Source organism: Malania oleifera, chromosome 11, assembly GCF_029873635.1.
Source record: "Malania oleifera isolate guangnan ecotype guangnan chromosome 11, ASM2987363v1, whole genome shotgun sequence".
In the NCBI taxonomy this organism is placed as follows: domain Eukaryota; kingdom Viridiplantae; phylum Streptophyta; class Magnoliopsida; order Santalales; family Ximeniaceae; genus Malania; species Malania oleifera.
The window spans coordinates 50,627,003-50,652,621 of record NC_080427.1 but is presented as its reverse complement, the minus strand read 5'-3'; the positions used below and the strand labels follow the sequence as shown (position 1 = coordinate 50,652,621).

Genomic DNA, 25,619 nt, shown 5'->3' with positions numbered 1-25,619 from the left:
AGAAAAGTTTAGGAAAAAGAGAAGGGATTGACATATGATTTTTATTGACCTAGAAAAAGTTTATGATAGAGTACCTAGAAAGTTCTTTGGTGAGTTTTAGAAAATAGAGAGGTTTGCAGTAGATATACTGAGGTCATTAAAGATATATATGATATAGTAGTGACTAACGTTAGGATTGTAAGAGGGAAATCTATAGATTTTTCAATCACAATAGATGTACATCAAGTTTTACTTTGAGTTCTTATCTTTTTTACTTTAATGATTGATGAACTTACTAGAAATATTTAAATGAGATCCCTTTGTGTATATTGTTTGCAAATGATATCATGTTGATTGATAATAATAGGAATGAAGTGAAATCTAATCTAGAACTTTGGATAGTCACATTAGAGTTTAAAGGGTTTATGATACGTAAGAATAAGACAGAATATATGAAATGTAATTTCAGTAATATATGAAGTAGTAGTTGAGAGAAGATTAAACTTGATAACCGAGAGATCAATAACGCTAATAGATTTAGATATCTTGAATCTATTATGCAAGCAAAAATAGAAATTGAAGAAGATGTAGCACATATAATTAAAACAGGCTAAATAAAATGGAGGAATGTGTCAGGTGTGTTATGCAATCGTAGAATATCCTTAAAATTGAAAGAAAAGTTTTATAAAACGACTATAAGGTCGACTATACTTTATGGTTCAGAATGTTGGCTACTAAGAAACATATATAAAAAAATAAAAGTTGCTAAAATGTGGATGTAAAGGTGAATTAGTGGTATAACATTAAAAGAAAAAGTAAAAAAAAAATGTGAGCATATACGCAATAATTTAAGCATAGTACCCGTCAAAGATGAGACAAGGGAGGGGTAAATTAGATAGTTTAGCCATTTGAAATTTAGGCTTAGTATAGTAACTATGAGGAGGAGTGAGTCTTGAAATGAGATAGTAAAAAAGGATTTAATATCTCTTAATCTAATAGAAAAAAGTCATTCTCAATTCAATGAATTGATAAAAAAGAATTTAAATAATGAGGTTAGACTTTTTATTATTATTGTATTCTAATAATAATTTATTATTAAATTATGTTTAGTCAAGTACTCGAGTTTTAAAAATTTGTAACTGAATCAAATTTAAATTTAATAACTTTAAAATCCCTCGAGTTTGAAACGAAGTTGAAGTTTACTATGTTCGACTCAATCAACTTCAGGTATTTACTAAGTCGACTGAGTTCGATTCAGTACACCCTTTTCATACAGAGCCACAAGGGCTTACAACCACAAGGCACTAATCTCTTCCTCTCTCCCTGCATCGTCATTTGTTTGCTTCAATTTTGTCTTGGGTAGTTCCCCATCAATGGAAAATTGAAAAACCTCAATTGAGGAAACCAGAATAGAGCAGAAGCAGAGCACCCATACCATGCTCACCATTCAACGAAATTCCACTCCATTCCAAAACCCCTCTAAAACCCTCCGACCCAAACCCAGAAAAATATGTCTCCCTGCAACAATCGCAGCTGGCTCCACCCATGAAAACCCACAAACCAAACAACTCTCTTCCTTCTCTGCAGGCAAAATCAAACGCCTAGTCCTCACCCAAGAAGGCAGAGTCAAACTCAACTCCTTCCCTGACAGAGAATTCTATGCCCAGCCGCGCCTGGTGAACCATGTGGACGATGGCTTCATCTCCACCCTCACGGGGCTCTACAGACACAGGCTGAGCCCTGGCTCGGAAATTCTTGACCTCATGAGCTCCTGGGTTAGCCATCTCCCTCCGGAGGTGGAGTACAGGAGGGTGGTGGGGCACGGTCTCAACGCCCAAGAGCTTTCCAGGAACTCCCGGCTGGATTACTTCTTCGTGAAGGATCTGAATGGAGAGCAGAAGCTTGAGTTGGAGAGTTGCAGTTTTGACGCAGTGTTGTGTACAGTCAGTGTTCAGTATCTTCAACAGCCTGAGAAGGTCAGATATGGCTCTCTTGTTCACCAAATTTAAATAGATATCTAGCCTAGCTTGTAATGCTACGTTTGATGTTGTGATTTGAATCGAATATAGGATACACACATGCACAGCGGAAGATATAAACTTGCAACAAATCACCAAGCCTCAACAACACAACCAATATGGATGGGAAATAACAATTTATCACATAAGAATAAAGCAAATGACACTCGATATTCACTATAATGTGAAGAACAACAATACTCTAGTCTTACAAAGTTCTCTATAAACAAAATACATTCAGAAATACATAAATAGAAGTTTCTAGGATGTTTCCCTCCAAATACCCAACTAGCATAACGTCCAAATTCAAATTTTGAATTTCTCTTCGCGGCCCAGGCGACGCTTGTCGACGAGTACAAGGATTCATCGACGATACGAAGAAGACCACTCATAGACGTGTCCATACTCTCGTCGAAGAGTTTTCAATTCTGAGAAATTCTGACTCTCGGTATACTTGTCGACGAGCTCAGGGCACTCGTCGACAAGTGCCTGCTGTGCAGCCCCTCCATGTTCTTCTTCCTTACCTTGTTTATGGAACTCCAAGTATAAGAGTTGCACCATATTTAGAATAGTGTGATTCTTCCTTTCACAAACGCCATTCTATTGGGGCATATAAGCTGCTGTAAGCTGCCTCTTGATTCCATGAATCTCACAAAAACTTGCAAATTCATATAAGTTATATTCTGTTAGGGTGTGGCTCGTATTGGAGTTGGCAGCCGCACCACCCAACCGCAATAGTTGATGCTGGAAACCGACGGCCACCAAACAACTGCCTACCATGTTGAATTTGCAGCTACCTTGTATGACTTTCCCCCCTCCCATATGTGTATATATATGTGATGTATGTGAGTGGCAAGATTGTGAGTTGTGTGGGCTGAGAGTTGTGTGCGTTGTAAGAGGTGTGGTGTACTGTGTGAGGCAAAGTTAATCTTTGTAGAGAGAGAGAGAGAGATTGGAGTTGAGGGTAGTAGCCTCGTCCTCCTCCTTGTAATTCTCCAGGTTATAGTGATTGCGTGTGCTCTGTGGATGTAGGTCACAGTGGACCGAATCACGTAAATCTGATCTTGTATTGTGTTTGCGTAATTTTTCTTGTGCAATTGTTGCTCGTAGATTCACTCCCAACATATTCTCCACCACAATCCGTGCGAAGAATTTTTATGGGACTGTCAACTTCTTTCTCAACCAGCGCTTTATAGCTTTTAAAGGCTAGAAAGGCTTTAGATTTCTCTTACAAAAAATAAACCCAGCCTTTACGACTAAAATCATCAATGAAGATAAGTATATATCTCTTACCTCCATTAGAGCATGGATTTATTGGCCCGCAAATTTCGGAATGAACAAGCTCCAATGCAGCCTTCGCCCTCCATGATTTCCTTTGTGGGAATTGATTACGGTGTTGTTTGCTAACAACACATTATTCACAAACTTCAGAAGGAGCTGTAATTTGAGGAAGACCTATCACCATATTCTTCTGTTGTAAAGTCTTCAACCCACCAAGGCTAAGATGCCCATAGCGAAAATGCCATAGTCATTCCTTCTCTCCCAATCTTGCAAAAAGACATGAGTGAGCGGTGTCATGGAGATACAATGGAAACATTTTGTTGGCTGTCATGCTAACTTGAGCTATCAAGCCCAACTCCTCATCTTCGATTCTGTAAACACCATTTTTTATAGTGATTCCATATCCCTTTTCTTGTAGCTAACTAACACTGAGTAAATTTGTTCTCAAATCTGGAACAAAGAGAATGTTAGAAATAGTTTGAATAGAATTTTTGTTGGTTTGAATTGCTACCTTTCCCTTTCCCATAACAGAGACTGTAGAGCCATCACTGAACTTCACAACATCACGAAAAACTTTATCCAATTCAAAGAATACAGACTTCTCTCCACTCATATGGTTGTTGCAGCTAGTTTCTAAGTACCACAAGAATTTCTTGTGGGTTTCCTCCTTCACGTGACAAGCCATCAACAAAGACACTTCTTCTTCCTTCTCAGCAAAATTAGACTGCTTTCCACCATCTCTCCTTAGATTAGTACGGCACTCTGACTTGTAGTGGCCAAACTTGTGACACATGTAGCATTCAACTCTTGGTTTGTCTGCTAGCTTTGACTTGGAAGGCGTTGAATGATTGTTGTTGTTGTCATGGCCTTTTCCTTTCCCTTGAGAATCATAATCTTCAGATTTTTGATTTGAGTGTCTACCATCATTGCCACCTCTGCCTCTACCTCTTCCTCGTCCTTGACCTCCTCCTTTTGATGCTAAGGCTTGTAACGCTTGCTCCTCCTTGTCTTGCCGATTCATTTTCTGCTCATGAACCAACAAATAACTCTGCAATTCATCAATGGACATGCTGTCAGTGTCTTTAGATTCCTCAATCGAACAAACAACATAGTTGAATTTTGTTGTCATCGAACGAAGAATCTTCTCAATGATAGTGACATTTGTCATTTTGTCGCCATGGATTCCCATCTTATTTGCGATTGCCCTCGTCCTGGAGAAGTAATTTGTCACCAATTCTCCATACTTCATGTGTAAAGTTTCGAAATCGCCTCGAAGTGTTTGCAGTTTTGCACTTTTTGCCTTTGCTGTCCCCTCATACTTCTTCTTCATAGAGTCCCAAATCTGCTTGGAAGTTTCTTTACAAAGAATGGTTTTGCAGGATGGAATGATCAATTGCCTGGAAGAGATAATTCTTTGCTTTGAGATCCTTCAACTTCTGCCCTTCAAGCTCCACCTTCTGTGCATTTGTCAGCACAACACCTGCTGCTAGTTCTGCTACTCCAGAATCAACAACTGTCCAATATTCTTTGGACCTCAAAAAATTCTCCATGAGCATGCTCCAATGGTCATAGTGATCATCAAAGCGTGTAATGGCTGACTGCACAAAAGTTTCAGAAGCCAGTGTAGAACTCTAACCTCGTTCTGATACCACTGATGTAAAATGGAAGAAGAAAACTAAAAATAAAGGGAAACAGAGTTGGACTGAAAACTCCACACTTCATTGATAAGGAAATGACCATTATATAGGCTAAAAAGCAAACTGTTACAAGCATAAAAATAGGCATCACTAACATCATGCTAAACAACTCCTACAAACTAGGCAACTAACAGAAACAAAGCACATTCTAATGTGCTGCTACTAATTTATTCAACAAGTACTATACCAGTGAGATTTTGAGATGAGAAAAGCACTAACATAATTGAGGGGAAAAGGGACAAATATGAGTAATGAAATCCTAATCCTATGCAGGGCTAAATTAACCGAAAAACAAGATTAAACAGCCAACTCCAAACAGTTGGGTTAATGCCTTATCCTTATTAGTGTAATTGAAACTAATGTTGGGTTTAAAAGCATGGATTTCAGGTCTTGGATTTGGATTCTTGTGGGTTAGACGAAAAACAATACAATGTTGAGCTGCATTTTCTCTAAATATACACAAATCCAAGTCCAAATCGGAGTTTAAAACTCCAAGCTCTTAAATATAAGCTTTTCTTACTGTAATTGTCAGACATGCGGTCTCTATCTGGTTCATCAAATTAAAATAGATATCTAGACTAGATTTTAATTGATTATATGTATGTTTGTGTGTGTTTATTTGTACATTTATTTATTAACAGGGTGAGATTTTGAGACGAAAAACACAAACATATAACTAAGGGAAGAAAGTGATAAATGCCGGTAATGAATCTGGGGAATCTTAATCCTGTGTAGTGTGAAATTAATGGCAAAACAAGAATAGATAGCCTGGATTACCCCAAAGTGTTGGATTAGCACCTGGAGATGAGTGTAATTGAAAACAAAGCTGTCATTAACTATGGACTTCAGTCCTTAGATTTAAATTTAAGTGGAGTTGGACAGAAAAACAATATAAGTTTGTAGTGTGTTTTGTATAAATATATAAAAATTCAAATCTAAGTTTTAAAATTCAAGCTCGCAAATACAGGGTAAGTAAAATTAAGGGCGTTTGGCATGATATATGCACACTGACCTTTGGTCTTAAATTTTATTGATCATGAATAAAAATTTGAGTTTTTTAACCACTAGAGACCAGGGGTGCAACCACAGCATCGGTGGGGTACATGAGGTCATGGGTTTGATTTTCAATTTGATATTTTTAACCTGAGAGGGAAATTTGGCTGATGCTATATGTGTATATAACACAGGTGTTTGCAGAAGTGTTCCGGGTTTTGAGGCCCGGAGGGGTGTTCATTGTGAGCTTTAGCAATCGAATGTTCTATGAGAAAGCTATCAGTGCATGGAGAGATGGGACTGCATATAGCAGGGTTCAACTGGTGGTGCAGTATTTTCAGTGTGTGGAAGGATTCACAAAACCAGAAACCATTAGAAAGTCACCAATTGCAAGCAATGAGCAAGAGGACAAACAAGTTTTTCTGGGCTGGATCAGGAGATTGCTGGGCTTCTTGTCTGGTTCAGACCCATTTTATGCAGTGTTGGCTTACAAAAACTTTAAACCTGTCTATGAGTAAGTATTTGTATATTAGCCACTTGTATATGCAGAAGAGCATGCATCTGAGTCCACTCGAGTGTGTGCAGGTCCTTTCTTACCAAAGTGAAGCTTGTTATTAATAGAGCAATTGACCCTCACCTTGTTTTCAGGTCTTAATGTAGAAACAGGATCATCCTCCCTCTTGGTCTCGTCCCTCATTTACTCTTTATCAATGACACATTGATTTTCTGCAAGCCTCCTCTCTTGAGCCCTGTCGAATCTTTGCCTAGTTGCTTTGCTTTACAGCAGTCTCTAGTGTAAGAATCAACCCATCTAAAAGTGGGTAGAATCTTTGCTATAGGAGATGCGCACAGCATTGACAGCCTAGCTACCGACTTTAACTGTAAGATTGAAGTGCTCTCAACCAACAAGTTAGGGTGCCATTAGGAGTATGCTTCAAATCAAAATCGGCTTGGGATTCAATGGCCATGGTTTGAAAACAAGTTGACCTCTTCAAAGAGCTCTACCTATAAAAAGGAGGGAGGCTCACACTAATCAAAAGCATGCTCTCTTATAATCTCCCAACTTTATATCTCCATTCTCAGTCCCTTGTTTGGTTGCAGATTGTTTAGAAAGAAACCAAAGTGACTTCCTATGGAAGGGCTGCGGGCAACTGAAAAGTACTTTTTAGAAGAGTATTTATATAAAAGTAATTTAAAATTACTTATTATAAGCACTTTTTTAATTAAGTACTTCTTTCAAAAAAAAAAATACCTTTTGAAAAAAAAATATTTCTTTGTTTTTTTGAAAAAAAAAAAACTGCTCAAAAAAGTGCTTTTCAAAATAAGTACTTAATTTAAGTATTTTTTGTAATAAATATTTATTTTTTAAGACATTATAAATGGGGATTATATTAAAATTATGAAAAATTCAATCAAGCATGACAACCTTGAAGAACATAAATTTCAGGGGAACCTTTTTAACGGTGAGATATTTTGGGCCAGTTGGAAAAAATTGGATTATGCTCTCAAAAAACAAAAATAATCATGGAACTGATTACAACTTTTATATATATATATATATATATATATATATATATATATATATATAATATCCTTATATTTTAAAAACAAGATGAAACATTTCTAAAAAAGTAAATTTAACCAAAATTAAATAAAATTTTGTTTAGAAAGTGTATTTTAAATAAGTTAAAAATATAAAGGAATAGATTGCATTTGGTTAAAAAGGACAAACAATATATACGCATATCATATACAGAAGTACGATTAATGTAATCATTTTACAGATAAAAAATATTATTGAAAAAGAAGAAAGCATTTTTCAAAAATAAGTTAAATAAAATTATAATCATAAAGTTTATTTTAAATAGTTTAAGGCTAGAATCTAGAAATGTTTATTTGATTAAAAAATAAATAAAATATAATGGTATTATAAATTATCGATAAAAGGTATATGTCAACCTAAAATAGGTAAATAGATGACGCAATTCAACTTGCTGCTATATAAGGTTTTAGTCTAAATAAATAAAATTTCGAAGGCTATTTCAAAATTAATTTCAAAAAAAAAAAAATAGAGAATGAAATCCAATCTAGTGAAAGTTTGAGTTTTTTGTTTTGATTTGAGCTCTAATGCTATGCCTAAATTGATATTATAATAATTTATAATTTATTCAATTTAAAAACAATCTTACAAAATTTAGAAGTACGTTGGGCATGATTTTCAACCCCCACTTATCATAGGTCCGCCATTGGACACATGTGACATACTAGTATCACATTGTATGAACGAGGATCCTCACCACAAGGAAGTCTTATATGGTTGTGGTCTTGAGCTTAGTCCCTAGAGATATTGGCACTACTGATGCCTCTTGGCACTTTGCAATCCCCTAGAAAACCCATCAAGGTTGTCCTTATCGGTTTCAACCAATTAGGAGTTATTTCTATTTGTTGAAAACCTATTCCAGAAGAGTCTTTTTGTTGAGGTCTCATTTTCAATTAGGAATTTTTTGACACCATAGTTGAAAATGAAGACTGTGATTCCCAAGATTTCATCATGTGGCTCCTTCTGATTCCAAGGCTTGTTCAAGAAAGAAATTATCGATCCAAGCATTGGCTTTATCTTGACCTTTTCTACACTTGCCAGATTGAGTAGGTGTTGAAGGGGCTAGTTTTTTTCATGTTAAGGTTGACTCTCATCCTATAGGTCCTCTAGAGATCACATGGATGACTATGAGAATATGGCTTTCCTCACTTGTATTGTCTTAACTTGGCTTATTGGTTTATACAAACTGGGCCAAGAAGTCATCTTGAACAAACGCCTTGAACATCCTAGAGGTGTTAGCAGCCATGAGAATCGGTAGTATCAATCAAAGGTATCTTCTTTGACCCTAGGTTTGGCTAAACCTTGTTGTCGGATCCTGAGGTCATTTTGAATATGCATGAGGATATAAACTTGGGAGGTGTTGAAAAAGAACTATTTGGCATCTTTCTTCTTCTGTTTTTAGGCTACTTCTTGGTTGCCCAATTCTCTCTCTCTCTCTCTCTCATGATTTATTCTTTTCCGGATTGCTTCATTTCCTCAACGTTACAATAGCCTTCATCCTTCTTTAGCAACTCAAGTTGAGTTTTAAGTAACCTTTTTTAACAATGTGAAACTAAACTAGGAAAAGGTCAAGTCATACATCAGCATGGCAATCATGAGACCTTATTCAAGGTTTAAGACTCTGAACGCTTCAAAGTTAAGCGCTTAAGATAATCCCTTAAGGATTCTCTATGCTTTTGTTGGATTTCCATGAAGCTCAATGAGGTATTCGTCATGCATTTACTACTTATAAAGTGACCCATGAACTAGGGATTAGAGTCGTTGAAGGTGTGAATATACCCTGATTTTAGGCCCAAGTACCTTGTCCTTGTGGATTTCTCTCGGCTAGTGGTGAAAACTTGTACATATTGGCATTAAAGGCCTCATGGAAGACTACGATGGCTTGAAAGATCTACATATGATCCACAAAATCCATGTTGTCATTGTAAGATTCTATGATTAGCTTCCAGAATCGCATAAGCAATGATTCCTCCTTTATCACCTTTGTGAAGGGGTTTTTTCCGGTCCTTTTCTTTGATTCCTTATGGTTGTATTGTACTTCATATCTATCAAGGCTCTCTAGTTGCACTCACCCACCTCTATTCTTCTTGGTGCTGGATCATGCTACTCAATGAAATTTCAATTCAATAGATTACCAAGTACAACCAAGCCCCTCTAGGCTTTGGGGGCTTTATCTCCTCATCAAGGTAGATATTCTAGAATTATAAGCTATTTTTACCCTAAGTCAAAGGGTTATGCTCAAATAGTAGCTTGAAATTATTATTTCAATACCTTCATCTAACCTTGCATGGTTTGAATTTGTTGTTAAGAAAGGAGTACATTTCTTAAAAGAGCCTCAGGCATTGGTTCTCCTTGTTAAGAAGGGTTGTAAGGCAAACAAAAAAACAAAAAACATGTTCTCAACCATCCTCAAGAGCCCAATCGACATTGGCTTTAAGTGTGTGTTGCGTGTGGGTAAACACACTATAGAGTATTGGAATCTATTTTTTTCTTTCCTCTATAAATCAAATTCTTAAATTAGGACATAACAATTACAAACTAGATTGTTCACATTAGGAGTGGGCATGGTTCAATTAACTAAACAGAAAATTTGGTTTATTGGAAAATGTGAATTAAAGTCAAACCTTTTAAAATGGTTAACTGAAATTAGATTAATCTTCGATTTTTAGACTAATATTCAATGGTTAAATGAATTGAACTATTAAGTATAATTTAAAATTTTAAAATGACTACAAATAATTTTTTTTTTTCTTTCATAATAATCAACATGTAAATTTAAAATATTCGTCATTAAAATTTAAGCTTTAATCTTAGTGCAATACAAATTTTTTAAAAAATTTAAATTATTATAATGTTATATATAACATAAAAATATATTAATATATTTGTTCAATTCGGTTAATTGTGGTTATTGAATGAGCCAAATCAAAATTAAACAGACAACCGAAAAAATTAAAATTTTCAAACTGAAACCAAATAAAAAAAAATGGTTAGCCAATTATTTGATTTGGTTTAATTTGACTTGCAGTTTGATTCGATTTTTTATTTTTTCTTACCCGCCCTAACATTGCACAAATAAATTTTGCTAAAAGCACCATAATGAATAGAGAAATTAAAATTTCTAAATAAGTACGAAATTTAGTTAATACCAAGGGATTATTGATATAATCTAATTAAACACAATTCCTCTCAAAGCAAAATGTGATCTAAACTTTCAAACTCCAAACACAAATTAAAAATGCATAATTCTAATATTCAGATTTTTCACAAGAGAAATTATAATTTAGAATGAGTTTAAAAGTATAAACCCAACTCTTGGTGCAATTTATCATTTAATATCCACCATTCTTTGCGTTTAGTCCCAAGAAACCCTTTTCCCTCCCTCTCTGCTTCCCCATACTTTTCACACCCCTTATCCTTTCTCGCCTCTCCTCCCTCCATCCCTCCCTCCCATGGCTTCAGCGGCTGCGCCTCTCACCAAGCCCTTATCAATGGCGGGCTGCAGCTTGAGCTCTTTCCCAACCCCCTCGAGTACCAGAGCCTTGACTCCATTTCTCTCAATCCCGACCAGACCCGTTAGGCTTTTCCACCCTTCATGCTCATCTTCCTCTTCATTTCCCGCGTGGGTCTCTCTCAAAATGAAGACTTCACCTTCTACTGTAGTAGCATTCGTAGCGCAGACGTCAGACTGGGCTCAACAGGACGAAGAGGAGGAGCGCCGAATCGAAGAAGGAGAAGCAGCGGAAGATGGGTTAAATTGGGAATCTAAACAGCTGGACGAGGATATCGAGGCCCGTGGTTCTTCTGGTGAATGGGAAGGCGAGGGAGAAGAGGGTTCTGCAGGGGGGATTATGGAGCAGGGTGGAGAAGACTCGTATCCTGAGCCGCCCGAAGAGGCTAAGCTTTTCGTTGGCAATCTTTCTTACGACATTGACAGTGAGAAGTTGGCTCAGCTGTTTGGTGAGGCTGGAATTGTTGAGATTGCTGAGGTAAAGTCTCTCTCTCTCTCTCTCTCTCTCTCTTCTTTTTTCTTTTTTTTTTTTCTTTTGGTTTTCCTGCTTAAATGGCCTTATCGTTGATTGTTGGAGGTTTGGGGTTTCTCTTTTAGAAATGGGTTTATGTTGTTCTGCTGGTTTCTTTGTAGGTGATATACAATAGGGTAACAGATCAGAGTCGTGGTTTTGGGTTCGTGACAATGAGTACTGTTGCAGAAGCTGAGAAGGCTGTGGATATGCTCCACCATTATGTAACTTTGCCTTCTTAAATTCATTGTGTTGCTTTATTTGCTCTGTTTGGTCCTCCATCGTTAGCTTCATTAGTTAATTGTCAATCTGCTGCAATAAAGTTGCAGGTAAAACAAAGAATCATGCTTAATCTTATAAATTTGGTGCACTTTTAAAATAAGTATCTTTATGTACGTTTTACCTTTGAAATATTGAATTTTCAGTCCGGAGTAGAGGAAATTTATTTGCACAATATATGATTTTTTTAGTTAAATATGGGGCATTTGGTTCTTCCAGCGTTAGGAGAATTGTTTGCTCTAGATAGCATATAATTGAGGTTTTTTACTGTTAATTCTGTCCCTAAAATAAGGTTGTTTTGGAATTCTTTTAACAACTAAAGGAATTACTGTAATTCGCGCCAACAATTTCCATTTAACAAACATGAAAGATTACTCTCCACCCAATGGCTAGTACGCTAGAATGGAATGGATTGGTAGTTGAATGGAATGATATATATGTAAAATTTTAAATGCCAATTCCATTCTATTCTTGTGTTTCAAACAGATCATTTAAATGTTTTTTTTTCAGTGGGATTGAATTTGCAACTTTCTGTGTCAAGTGGGGGAGAGAGAAACAAAGAGAGAGTACTTTGGAAAATAGTCAAAATTTTGAAACTTTATTGGATCAGTGTCTCAGAAAGCAAATGTTTAGGAAAACCTCTCTACAGAGATCCATGTCTTTTTCCCAAACCTCAAGGAAGGCCTGTGTGTTTTGCTCTAAATAATATTTTTAAAATTCTGGCAGCCATATTGGGTTACCACCTTTGAATTCTGCTGTAAAAAGACATTTGTGTGGAAACTTGAATTTGAATGAAGCAGAAAACAATTTCAAATGATTAGATGTGTAAATTTCTTAAAGAGAAAAAAATTGGGTGATAAACTCAATTTGGCTCTTTGTAAGTATGAGGAAAAAACTGGAAAATGTTAAGAAATGCTTAGCAAAGATTTGCTTTAATCCTTTTTGCGAATTTTTTTTTTCTCTTAAATGGAGGGTAGAGCTCCTATGAAAGAATCAGGAGAAATGAGTAATAAAATTAGTGGCCTAATCATCCTAAGCAACTGATGGTTCAAACCCATCTGTCTTGTGAATTGATTCCAGGTCAGAAGAGCCTCTGCTCTTTTAACTTGGAAGATAAACCACCCGAAAGAAGATAATCTTTAGCATATGACTATGGGTCTCAAAAGGGTAGCATACATCTCTCTTTGTTGAATAAGGATAGTCAACTAGTACACAGATGTAACCTGTGGCTTAGCACTTCTCACTTCTGGGACCATGTTTGCATTAAATGATTTAAATCCCCTTACCATATATGTGTTGCAGCGTTGAGCTTCTTTTGTGCATATTTGTGGTAACCTTTGGGTGTCTATTGGTGGACGGCTGGATGCTTGTGGTAACATGAAGGTTTGCAAATTGCAAGCTAATTGATGTTTTCCAATCTCTCTCTCTTTTCCTTTCCCTGCTTCTCTGTGAGTGAGCTTATTGTGACCATGCATCACATACTTTATGCTTATTGGAGTCATACATCTCATATCTTCCTTTTTGACCATGTCTCTGCTTGTTCGAGAAAGAAGTTGTTATTTTATCAGTGTTTGAGAGCTTCCTATGTTCTAAACAGGATTTAAACGGAAGGCTCTTGACTGTAAACAAGGCTGCTCCAAGAGGGTCTCAACCAGAACGCCCTCCCCAAGTTTTTGAACCTTCTTTCAGAGTATACGTTGGCAACCTGCCATGGCAAGTAGATGATGCTCGTCTGGAGCAGGTCTTTAGTGAACACGGGAAGGTGGTCAATGCCAGGGTAGTTTATGATAGAGAAAGTGGGCGGTCACGTGGGTTTGGATTTGTAACATTTTCTAGTGAGACGGAGCTGAACGATGCCATTGCTGCTCTTGATGGACAGGTTATACGGCAGCTTATTTCATTTAGAAATCTTAGATGTTCTGTTTTCTTTGCAAATGAATCTCATCCTATGAGAAGTGGGTACTGTCTAGATTTGATCTCAATCTTTAGATAGGCAAATGGTCTGATCTTATGTGCATTTGTGGTGCAGAGTTTGGATGGCAGGGCAATCAGAGTGAATGTTGCTGAGGGGCGACAAAGGCGTGGCCCATTTTAATTTAAGATGCCGGTCCTTCAAGAAGCTTGCGTAAGAACTATGGTATGTTCCAAGGAGAGAAGATTTTAGTTATTCTTTTTCACCCTTTTGATTTGTTTTTTATATTATATTTTTTAAAGGATGGTTGGAGGAAAATTTTATTAGGAATCAGGAGTTCTCAATTATGTTATTCTCTCTTTAACTCTAATTGTTGTAATTTTTACGTTTTATTGTGATTACACTTGATCAATTCAATGCTATTATCCGTTTTTGTCAGTTCGGATTCTTTATTTTTTTTCTGAATGTTTCGCTTGACGAGAGAAGTATGAAAAACATTGAAGAAAATTGCATGGAAAAAAAGGCAGGCTGTAAAATATTAAGACCCCACAGAATTCCTGTGATCTGTATTCTTTGTTTAGAAATCAATCAGCCATTGAGAACCCTATATTGTGAAATTAGGGACTCCATACCATTTTGGATATTATAGCCATTGGATTCATGCATGAGTCTTCAAATTCATCTCATGCCATGTTGTGTAGCCCTAAAGAAGCAGCTGTTAAGGTGTGAAGTTCCAAGAAAAAGGACTATCCATGCAATAGTCTTCCACCCTATAGTCCCCAATTAGCGAGGTCTCGCCTGCTGTACTATTTGTAATTTAAGCATTAGCAGCCTATGCACTTGATGAAATTTCAAATGAGAATGGAACAAATGATTTCATCGAAATTCTTCTCCCTTGCTGCATTACTTGTGTTGTATGTGACATTATCTTGCTTCTCACTAAAACCAGCCTTTACCCGACCACCGGCCTGAACTTTTCGAAATTCAGTTTTCCTTTGCCATGGAAATGAAATGTTCTCCGGAGGCTCAAGGTTTAGCTCAACAGCAATTTGCTACTTTTAAACGCATAATGTGGCAACTACATGGAAAGGTTTTTCCAGACATTATTGGGGCATCTGTATGCATTCAAATTCATTCCCACGCAAGATACAGCGTGAAGCACATTGCTAGGAAGGTGTTCAGTAAAATTAAGCATATTAAGCGCTGAAATTGAGCTTAATTTTCCATCTGTATTATAGTAGTATCTGAATTTGAATGTTAAATTTTTGAATAAATGTCTTATTGAATAAAAAATAATTAGGTCTATAATCTAGTTAAAGGTAATTCAACCACAATTAAAGAAGATTGCCAGATGAAAGTTACACTTAATTCTTCACTTTGAACCATTAAAAAAATTTAGAACCAGTTAAAACAAACAGGACTTTTAACAATGGCACTCATACCACATTCTTTGCTCCCTCCAGGTCAACCTTTTCATTGTGCAAAATGGCGAATAGGTATTTTTAGCAGCATAAATTTTAAATCTTAAATTTATATTAAATTTTAACAGTGTAACTTCATATGGCCTTTTATCAAAATTCATAGAAATTTAGATTCAAAATTTAAATTTTAAACTATCAAGATTTGTGAAAATATTTCTATCGCATTACAATTCAATAAGAGTTTACAAGAGAGGATATATATACAAGAAGATAATAACAGAAATCTTAACAACTTAATAACTAAACTATAATTATAACTAAATTAGCCTACTGTTGCTAATTGTTTTGTTACTGCTGTTACAAACAAATTGCTGCAGGCTCAGGCTACTGCACTCTGTTGTTGCTGTTTATTGCTGCTGCTCTCCTACTGCTATCAACAATTCATAATATGCCCCCTCATGTTGGACGGTGTATGTTTATAACGTCCAACTTGGCAAGTAAATGATGGAAGACATCCGAACCCAGTGCTTTGGTAAAGAAGTCTGCCAGTTGATGACGCGAAGGCACATAAAGCAGATGAAGAAAACTAGATTGAACATGATCCTGAACCAAATGACAATCTATTTCAATATGTTTGGTGCATTTGTGAAAAAATGGATTGGACGCAATATGCATAGCAGCTTGGTTATCACAATATAGAGCAATAGATTGCGGATGAGAGATACGAAGATCCTCAAGTAAAGAAATAAACCAAATCAGCTGACAAGTAGTAGACGCCATAGCCCTATACTCAGCTTCAGCAGAGGATCTAGATACTATAGTTTGCCTTTTAGAACACCAGGAAATTAGAGATGAATCAAGAAAGACACGAAAACTAGTAAGAGATCGTCGAGTCATAGAGCAGCTGGCCCAATCTGAATCAGTGAAAGCACTTAGATGAAAACTTGATTTACTTGAAAAGAATAAGCCTTGGCCAGGACTAGATTTAAGATAACGTAAGGCGCGTTCAGCAGCTTGTAAATGAGGAGTGCATGGATTTGCCATAAACTGACTAAGAACGTGAACATTGTAGGTCAGATCAGGACGAGAGATAGTAAGACAAAGCAAGCGACCAACCAACCTTCTATAAGGTAACGGATCAGCAAGTAACTCACCATCTTCATTGTTAAGTTTGAGATTCTGCACCATTGGAAAAACAACAGGCTTACATCCTAAAAGACCTGAATCTTACAAAATGTCTAAGGCATATTTTCGCTGGCAAAAAGAAATACCCTTTGAAGAATGAGCTACCTCCAAACCCAAGAAATAACGTAAGGAATCAAGATCCTTAATCTTAAACTTCTCATCAAGAAATGATTTAATGGCAGTGATACAAGACATATTAGAGCTAGCAACTATAATATCATCAACATATATGAGAAGAGCTATAAAATTAACATCAGTAACAAGAGTAAACAGGCAAAAATCAGCCTTTAATTAAGTGAAAACATAAGACAAAAACGCTGATGACAACTTGGAAAACCATTGACGTGAAGGTTGTTTTAAACCATACAAGCTTTTATTTAATCTACAAACCATATTCGCCCTCTTAATTGAAAAACTAGGAGGAAGCTGCATATATACTTCCTTGGACAATTCACCATGAAGAAAGGCATTATTTACATCAAGCTGATGAAGAAAAAGATTTCGAGAGGTAGCAACCGCAAGTAAACATCAAACACTAACAAGCTTAGCAACTGGGGAAAAAGTTTCAATGTAATCTAGACCTTCATGTTGAGTGTGTCCTTTAGCTACTAAACGGGCTTTATAATGTTCAATGGAACCATTTGAACGATATTTAATTCGATATACCCATTTACGGCCAATGGGATGATGTGTGGGAGGCAAGGCAGTGACAATCCATGTATTATTTTCTTCAAGAGCCTTAATCTCAGCAGCCATAGCATCTCTCCAATGAGAAAACTTAATAGCTTCATGATAGAATTGTGGTTCCTTAGTGGAAGAAACATTAAGAACAAAAGAGTAATAGGAAGGAGATAGGGGAGCATATGAAAGAACTGAACTAAGATCATAGGGCTTACCTGAAGAAGGCCGAGAGCAATGAAGTACAGATTTGCTGGGGTGTGAAACATTAACCAGATTACAGTGATAATCACATAGATATGATGGAGGATGACGAATACGAGTAGAACGACGAGGAGGATAAAAAATTGTAACATGAGAATGATTAGAAACAGAATTATGTGGAGAATCCAAAGTGTTTGAATGAGAGACCATGGTGTTTAATGGAAAAAAAAAAAAAAGAAATATCATTAGAAAGATGTGGAAGAACTAAAGAAGAAGAAAGAAAATCAGAAGTAGATGTGAGAAAATTTGGAGGAAGAGAAGAAAAAGGAAATTGTGTTTCATGAAAAATAACATCACGTGAAATAAAAATTTCATGAGAGTGAAGATCAAATAATCAATAACCTTTGACAGCAAAAGGATAACCAAGAAACACACACTTTCGAGCTCAAGAATCAAACTTGTGACGAGAGGAAGATAAAGTTGAAGCAAAACATAAACAACCAAATACCCTTAAATGATTATAAGAAGGAAATTTAGAAAAGAGAACTTCAAAAGGGGATTTGTTAGACAAAATGGGAGTAGGCATTCAGTTTATAAGATATGCTACAGTGAGAATACAATCTGCCCAAAAAGATAAAGGAAGGTGAGCTTGAAATCGAAGAGCATAAGCAACATTAAGCAAATGTTGATGCTTTCGTTCAACAACTGAATTTTGCTAAGGTGTAGCAACACAAGTGCGTTGATGGATGATACCTTTTGAAGCAAGAAAATCAGACATAAGAAATTCCTGCCCATTATCAGTGCGAAGAATTTTGACTGATGTATTAAACTGATTTTCAACAAGAATAAAAAAAATTCTAAAGATGCATACGTGTCTCACTTTTATTTTTCATTAGAAATATCCATGTACATCGAGAGAAATCATCTACAATGGAAAGAAATAATGAAATTTTTGTAAGGAAGCCACAGAAAAAGGGCCCCGAATATCAACATGAACAAGTTGAAAATTAAAAGTAGTCACCGAAGTGCTTGAAGGAAATGGCAAGCAATGTTGCTTAGCCATTGGACAAATATTACAAGGACAATTATTGGTGGACTTAAAAGAAGAAAAAGAAAGCAAATCACGAAGTAATAACAGTCTAGAATCAGATGGATGACCAAGCCTTTTATGCCAAACATCAAAAGAAGAATGGGCAGCAATGAGAGACTTTGGAGCTGAAACAGAAGGCGACATCAAATGATAAAGACCATTAACCAATTTCCCCAAGCCAATCGTCCTCCATTGCTGCAAGTCATGTACAAAACAAAAAGAAGAAAGAAAAATGAAAGAACAAGAAAGATCTGAAATCAGTTTACTGGCAGAAATAAGATAGAATGTAAAAGAAAGAACACACAAAACATTCTTTAAAACTAAAGAATCAGAAAGCACAATGTTACCAATATGAGTAACAGGTGCTTGAATATCATTAAGAAGCATAACAAAACTCGAAACAATGGATGTAATGGAAGAAAAGAAAGTAACCAAGTTAACCATGTGGTCTATAGCCCGGTATCAATGATCCATGAAGTGGAAGGAGAGTTACCCGTAAGCGAAGCAAAAGCATGTGACTCGGATGAAAAACAAGAACAAGAATGATGAGAGAGAATACCTGTCATGTGTGTTGGAATTAAAGAAATACTAGTGACTGCTGAGGCTTACGAAACTGGTGGTTGAATGAGGGCTAACAAATGCTGATATTTACTCTTGAGTAAAAGGCAATGATGGAGAATCAGATGTAGTTTCAGTAGAAACATTGTTGGCTAAGCTTTGTGCTGTAAATTTAGACTTGGTAAATTTGTATCCTGGAGGAAAGTCATGCAGCTGATAACATTTTTCCACAGTATGACTTGTTATACCACAATGCGAACAGACGGGAGGATCTTTCTTGAAAAAAAACTTGGTGTTTCTATGTGTGGAAGATGCTGGAACAGAAGAACTAATCATTGCAACGGAATCAAAAGAAGGAGCAGATGGAACTGTAATCTGTCGTTGACTCTCTTCTTGAAGCAAGAGAGAAAATACTTTGTTGATCAGCAGAAGATGATCAAGTAAAAGAATTTGACCCTGTATGTGACTATAGGATTCATTTAATCCAATTAGAAATTGTAAAACATGATCATAATGTTGAAAATCCATAACAAATTGTACGGCACCACAAGAACAAGCAAGAACACAAGAATAGAAGGGAGAAGGATGATAGCTTTGAAGTTCATCCCAATAACCCTTCAATTGAGTATAATATTGAGTAATAGAAAATTGGCCTTGAGATAAATCTGAGATAGCTTTCTTGGGTTGAAAAATTCGAGGACCACTGCTGCAAGAGAAATGATCACGAAGATCCAACCAAATTGCACAAGTTGTGGTTGCATAGATGACACTAGCTGCAATTTCTTTAGAAATTGAATTGATAAGTCATGCGACAACCATGCTATTACATCGGCTCCATGGATAGTGAAGAGAATCAAAAGTCGGTGGTTGAGGGAGAGATCCATCAATGAAAGCTATTTTATTCTTTGCATTCAAAGAAGTGAGCATCGATCAACTCCATATATGATAGTTGTCTCCAGTTAAAATATGAGAAACAAGCACAGCACCTGGATTGTAACGACCTGCTTAGTTTCCATGGTTTTTTTTTTTTTTTATAACATAACATTTAAAATGCTCTAATAGCAAATTGAATCCTTAACCTAAGCAATAAGAAGCGGAAATCATATAAACATAACCATAAATCATTATATACAATATCAGAGTGCTACCATAATTCCCAAAATATACATATAGGACAGTTTTCTCAAAACACCCTCAATAGGCTACGGTTATACAAAAATACTCCCACAAATTATACTCACTCTCTACTGACAAAGCAGTACTGTGGCCCCTCTATCTGCGAGCCTAGTCTGCTCGCCTACCTAGATCACCTGAAAAATGATTCAACACTGGGATGAGCCAACACTCAGTAAGACGAAATATGCTATTACTAGTGTGTGATAAATAAGCTATAATATTATGAAAATATGTTTCCACATAATCATGTATAACTCGATATGTAAATACGGTACGAGTAATAAATTCCACCACCCTTACCATGTTGCTTAACATAACAATATTGTAGGTTACTATTCAAAATACTTCTAATATACATAGTATATTCCCGGTTTTTATAAATCTGTATATACGTAATAGTAACTGAAAAATTTCCCCATGGATAACTGTGTGTCATGATTTAACCCCTCATGACAAGGTTGTGCGGCCCGTAGGCGGGATTTACCCTTGCTGGCCAACTAGGAATAAATCACTATACTTCATCGGTCTGATCTGCCCACCTCAACCCATATCTGATGGGGAGTCTGTCCACGTCAAGGGCCTAGGTGATCGACCTACTACCACGTATTATCTAAATAGGTGGTTGCATTCATAACATGAATATCTGTAGCAACGGTACCGTGCTCTGTAACTGCATGGTTCAACAGGGTCTGATATTATATAATATATCTCTAAATACCACTATCTGATTTACCATGATTCTGAAATAACTGTAATAACCATGATGCTGCATAAACTGTAACTGTAATTCATACGTCATAATACTGAAATTTGTATAATCATAACACTGATAACTGCATAATCATAATACTGAAATTCTTATAATCATGGTACTGAAATTCGTATAATCATGGTACTAGAATTCGTATAATCATGGTACTGAAATTCACAAAATCATAGTACTAAAATTCGTAAACATATCTCCATACTATATTCATATTCTCAAGCCACATCATACTGTAATACATAATTTTCATAATTTAATAAACTGTATAATATTTTTAAAATACCTAGCATAACATATTTCCCTTACCTAACTATTAAAAAGCCCCTATGGTATACTGGCCCAACACCCGCAGGGCCTCCTACATAACACCCTGAAAATAACGTTTTTCAGAACAGAATATCAGTATTTCTTCGCCTACATCATTTCCTATAACTATCATAAGGCCAAAAATGGACTAAAATGTCTTACCCTGAATTTGGGATGAAATCCAACTTCATTTCACCAATAATCCGCTCCCGCAAACTTGTAGAGAACTTTGCCAGGAGCGTCGTGGTGCTTCAGATCGTCGATCCGACGACTGGCGGGGCCGAAATTGAAGAGAGAAGGGAGAGAGACCGTAGGAGAGAGAAAGGAGAGAAAGAGAGCACTGAAAATGGGTTAAAAATCCGAGTTGCACTATTTATAGGGCTATATTCGTCGACGAGATATGTCACCTCATCGACGAGTCCTTCAGTAAATTCGTCGACAAACATTACCCTTCGTCGACAAAATTCAAAGTAGCCCAAATCCATCTCTCGGTATTTTCTCGTCGACGAAACGGGAACTCGTCGACGAGATCCTGAAGACCTTCGTCGAAGAAACCCTGTATTCATCGACGAAGTCTACTGCCTCCTTCTATTCATGTTTCCATTTTCCTCCCTCCTTATTATTAAAATACTATTATTCTTCGGGTCGCTACATTCTCCCCTCCTTATAAAAATTTCGTCCTCAAAATTTACTGTTCATATAATTCATCATCCCTTAAAAGAAAATGGTCTACTTATTTTATTACCTACCCTCACTTATGGCAAAGGAATACCGTGGTTACATGGGTAGTTCTGGGATATTACAACCATAAAAGAAAATTTCCCCCAAAACTAAAATACTACCTAACTTACGCTTTACATTACATTTACACTAGACTCAACAAATTAAAATTACCATCTAAGCATATATATCAATACTATAATTCATCAAATAAATGGGGATATTTTCGTCTAATTTCATCTTCAAGCTTCCATGAGACTTCTTCAATTGCGTGGTTTTTCCATAGAACTTTCACTAGTGGTATCCTTTTGCTGCGTAATTCTTGTTCTTTTCTATCTAAAATTTAAACTGGAGCTTCTTCATATGCTAAAGCCTCACTGACTTCCAATTCCGCATGGCTAATAATATGGGAAGGATCTGGGATGTATTTCATTAGCATAGAAATATGAAACACGTCATGAATCCTAGATAGAGATGGCGGTAAAGCCAGTCGATAGGCCACTAACCCAATCTTCTCGAGTATCTCAAATGGACTAATGAACCTAGGGTTCAACTTACCCTTCTTCCCAAATCTCATGATCCCCTTCAATGGTGCAATTTTCAGGAAAACATGATTACCTACTCCAAATTCTAGTTCCCGGCGGCGAGTATCTGCATAGCTTTTCTACCGATCTGTGCTGCATTGATCCTATCTCGAATAAATCGGACTTTATCACACGCCTACTGAATTATTTATGGTCCCAAAACTCGCCTTTCACCTACTTCATCCCAAAAAAGAGGAGATCGGCATCTCCTACCATATAATGCCTTATAGGGTGTCATGCCGATACTAGTCTAATAACTGTTATTATAAGAAAATTCAACTAGCAGCAAAAACTGAATCCAACTACCTCCAAAGTCTAGCACACAAGCAAGAAGCATATCTTCTAATACCTAGATTGTTCTCTCAGTTTAACCATCAGTTTGAGGGTGGAAAGCAGTGCTGAATGCTAGCTGAGTCCCTAGTGCCTCCTGTAAACTCCTCCAGAATCGTGATGTAAAACGTGGATCACGGTTCGAGACTACAGATACCGGCATTCCATGGGGTCAAACAATCTCCTGTATATATATCTCTTCTAACTGGTTCATAGGGTAACTGACTTTAATGAGTAGAAAGTGTACTGTCTTCGTTAATCTATCAACTATCACCTATATGGCATTCTGACCGTGCGGCGCTGGTGGCAGCCCAGTAACAAAATCTATAGATACATGATCCCACTTCCACTCGGGAATGAAAAGTGGCTGCAACTGACCAGCCGGCCTCTGGTGCTCAGCCTTAACCTGCTGGCACGTCAAACACTGCTGCACAAATTCTGCTATCTCCCTCTTCGTGCCACTCCACCAGAAATAATCTTGCAGATCCCTATACATTTTCGTACTGCCAGGATGAACAGTGTATAGAAATCTGTGTGCCTCCTCTAATATCGTCCTCCTGATGCTGTTATCTGCAGGCACACACAATTTGGTGCGAAATCTCAAAGCTCCATTATTAGAAATACTGAACTCTTCCCCCTGACCATCCTGTACTCTGGCAACCACCTCTACTAACTCTGGATCATCTCTTTGAGCAGCTTTAATCTTTTCATACAGTGCAGGTTGTATCATTAAACTGGCAAAAAGCGCCTGGGGATCATCTTTCACTAATTCCACACTGATTCTCTCTACGTCCATCAGAATCGGATGCTAAACTATCGCTGCTAGCTGTGCTGTGTCTCCTGATTTATGGCTCAGTGCATCAGTTACCACATTTGCTTTACCTGGGTGGTAATTGATGGTACAGTCATAATCTTTGACAAGTTCCAACCACCTCCTCTGTCGCATGTTCAACTCTTTCTGTGTAAAGAAGTACTTTAGGCTCTTATGATCAGAGAATATCTCACACCTCTCACCATATAAATAATGTCTCCAGATCTTTATCGCATGTACAACCGCAGCCAATTCTAGATCGTGAGTAAGGTGGTTCTTTTCATATTCTTTCAACTGCCTAGATGCATGTGCTATCACCCTACCATGCTGCATCAGCACACAACCAATCCCTTTCAAAGATGCGTCACTGTAAATAACATAACCATCGCCTCCTGATAGAATCGTCAGAACTGGTGCAGTGACGAGCCGCTGCTTTAATTCCTGGAAGCTCTGCTCACATTCTTCATCCCACACAAATCCAGCATTTTTCCTAGTCAACCACATGAGAGGACCTGACAAAGCTGAGAACCCCTCAACAATTTGGCAGTAATAACCTGCTAGTCCTAAGAAGCTCCTAACTTCCTGCACATTTCTCGGCCTAGCCCAATTTACCACCGCGTCAATCTTACTGGGATCCACTGAAATATCATCCCCTGAGATCACATGGCCTAAAAATGCAACTTTTTCATGCCAGAACTCACACTTGCTAAACTTGGCATAAAGTTTCTCCTCCTTGAGAGTCTGCAACACCTGCCTCAAATGCACCTCATGCTCCTCAAAACTCCTCGAGTACACAAGTATATCATCAATGAAAACTACTACAAACTGATCTAGATACTAGTGAAAAACTCTGTTCATCAAGTCCATGAACACAATCGGGGCATTTGTCAGACTAAACGGCATAACGAGAAATTCATAGTGCATGTACCTGGTCCTGAAGGCTGTCTTCGCGACGTCCTCCACTTTTACTCTCACTTAATGATACTCGGATCTGAGGTCGATCTTGGAATATACACGTGTACCCTGGAGCTGATCAAACAAATCGTCTATACGGGGTAGAGGGTATTTGTTCTTAATTGTAACTTTGTTTATCTCCCTGTAATCAATACACATCCTCATGGACCCGTCTTTCTTCTTTACGAACAACACTAAAGCTCCTTACGGCGATACACTGGGTCGTAAACAAATCCTACAACTGCTCCTTTAATTCTCCCAATTTAGCTGGAGTCATATGATAAGGAACCTTAGAAATCGGTGCAGTCCCTGGAGGTAAATCTATAGGGAAATCCACCTCGCGCACAAGAGGTAACTCAGGTAACTCCTCTGGAAAAACATCTAGAAATTCTCGTACCACTGGGGTGCTATCAATTTGCAATTCATTTTCTAATGCTTCTTTTACAAATGCTATAAATCTCCGACCTCCATTTAGGAGTAATCTGCTTGCCTACACGGCTGACACTAGTTGTGTTGGAGCATGTACACGTGAACCAACAAATCTGAATTCCTGCTCTCCAGGAGATCTGAAAATTACTTCTTTCTAATGACAATCAATGCTAGCGTGATTGGCAGCCAACCAATCCATACCCAGTATTATATCAAACCCACACATATCCAATACAATCAAATCAGCTGGTAATACTTTTCCCTGAATTTCTATCGGATAGCCCCTCGATACCTTCTGACATCTGATCATTGACCCTGATGGTGTAGCTACTGACAGCGCTATATCTAATGACTGGGTCCCACTCTCAGATAATTTAACATAAGATACAAAAATGAAAGAATGAGTAGCACCTAAGTCAAAAAGAACAATAACTGGATGTGATAAAACAATAAATGTACCTGTCACCACATCCGTAGCAACCTCTGCATCACCCGGCGTCAGAGCGTATACTCGTGTTGGGGACATTCCTCTGTTGGCCACCATGAGGCGTCTGGTATCCTCCCCGAGCTGCCTGATGTCCTCCCTGATAGGGCTTGGGAGCTGGGACCTGATATGGCTGAACTGG

General features: G+C 37.2%; 2 protein-coding genes across 3 annotated transcripts; both read left to right on the top strand.

Moving 5' to 3' along the window:
• Positions 1-1,162: 1,162 nt before the first annotated feature.
• On the top strand, positions 1,163-6,644 carry LOC131167943 (uncharacterized). Its single transcript, XM_058127027.1, has 2 exons — positions 1,163-1,955; positions 6,163-6,644. Exons 1-2 carry the CDS (start codon positions 1,416-1,418, stop codon positions 6,484-6,486), a joined length of 864 nt encoding a protein of 287 aa, XP_057983010.1. The 5' UTR covers positions 1,163-1,415; the 3' UTR covers positions 6,487-6,644.
• A 55-nt stretch (positions 6,645-6,699) lies between these two features.
• LOC131167942 (28 kDa ribonucleoprotein, chloroplastic-like) lies at positions 6,700-14,219 on the top strand. Of its 2 annotated transcripts, XM_058127026.1 has the most exons (4): positions 6,700-11,557; positions 11,713-11,814; positions 13,467-13,748; positions 13,899-14,219. In XM_058127026.1, exons 1-4 carry the CDS (start codon positions 11,021-11,023, stop codon positions 13,962-13,964), a joined length of 987 nt encoding a protein of 328 aa, XP_057983009.1. In that variant the 5' UTR covers positions 6,700-11,020; the 3' UTR covers positions 13,965-14,219. The 2 variants fall into 2 exon arrangements, with proteins under 2 accessions (XP_057983009.1, XP_057983008.1); XM_058127025.1 differs by having other exon boundaries at positions 10,900-11,557; positions 13,467-14,219.
• The last annotated feature ends 11,400 nt before the right edge of the window (positions 14,220-25,619 follow it).

Excerpts from the sequence above, each read along its gene's own strand:
- LOC131167943 (XM_058127027.1), top strand. The coding sequence starts at position 1,416 with ATGCTCACCATTCAACGAAATTCCACTCCATTCCAAAACCCCTCTAAA. Across the intron at positions 1,956-6,162 it reads ATCTTCAACAGCCTGAGAAG|GTGTTTGCAGAAGTGTTCCG; the intron begins GTCAGATATGGC and ends TATATAACACAG.
- LOC131167942 (XM_058127025.1), top strand. The coding sequence starts at position 11,021 with ATGGCTTCAGCGGCTGCGCCTCTCACCAAGCCCTTATCAATGGCGGGC. Across the intron at positions 11,558-11,712 it reads GAATTGTTGAGATTGCTGAG|GTGATATACAATAGGGTAAC; the intron begins GTAAAGTCTCTC and ends GTTTCTTTGTAG. Across the intron at positions 11,815-13,466 it reads TGGATATGCTCCACCATTAT|GATTTAAACGGAAGGCTCTT; the intron begins GTAACTTTGCCT and ends TGTTCTAAACAG.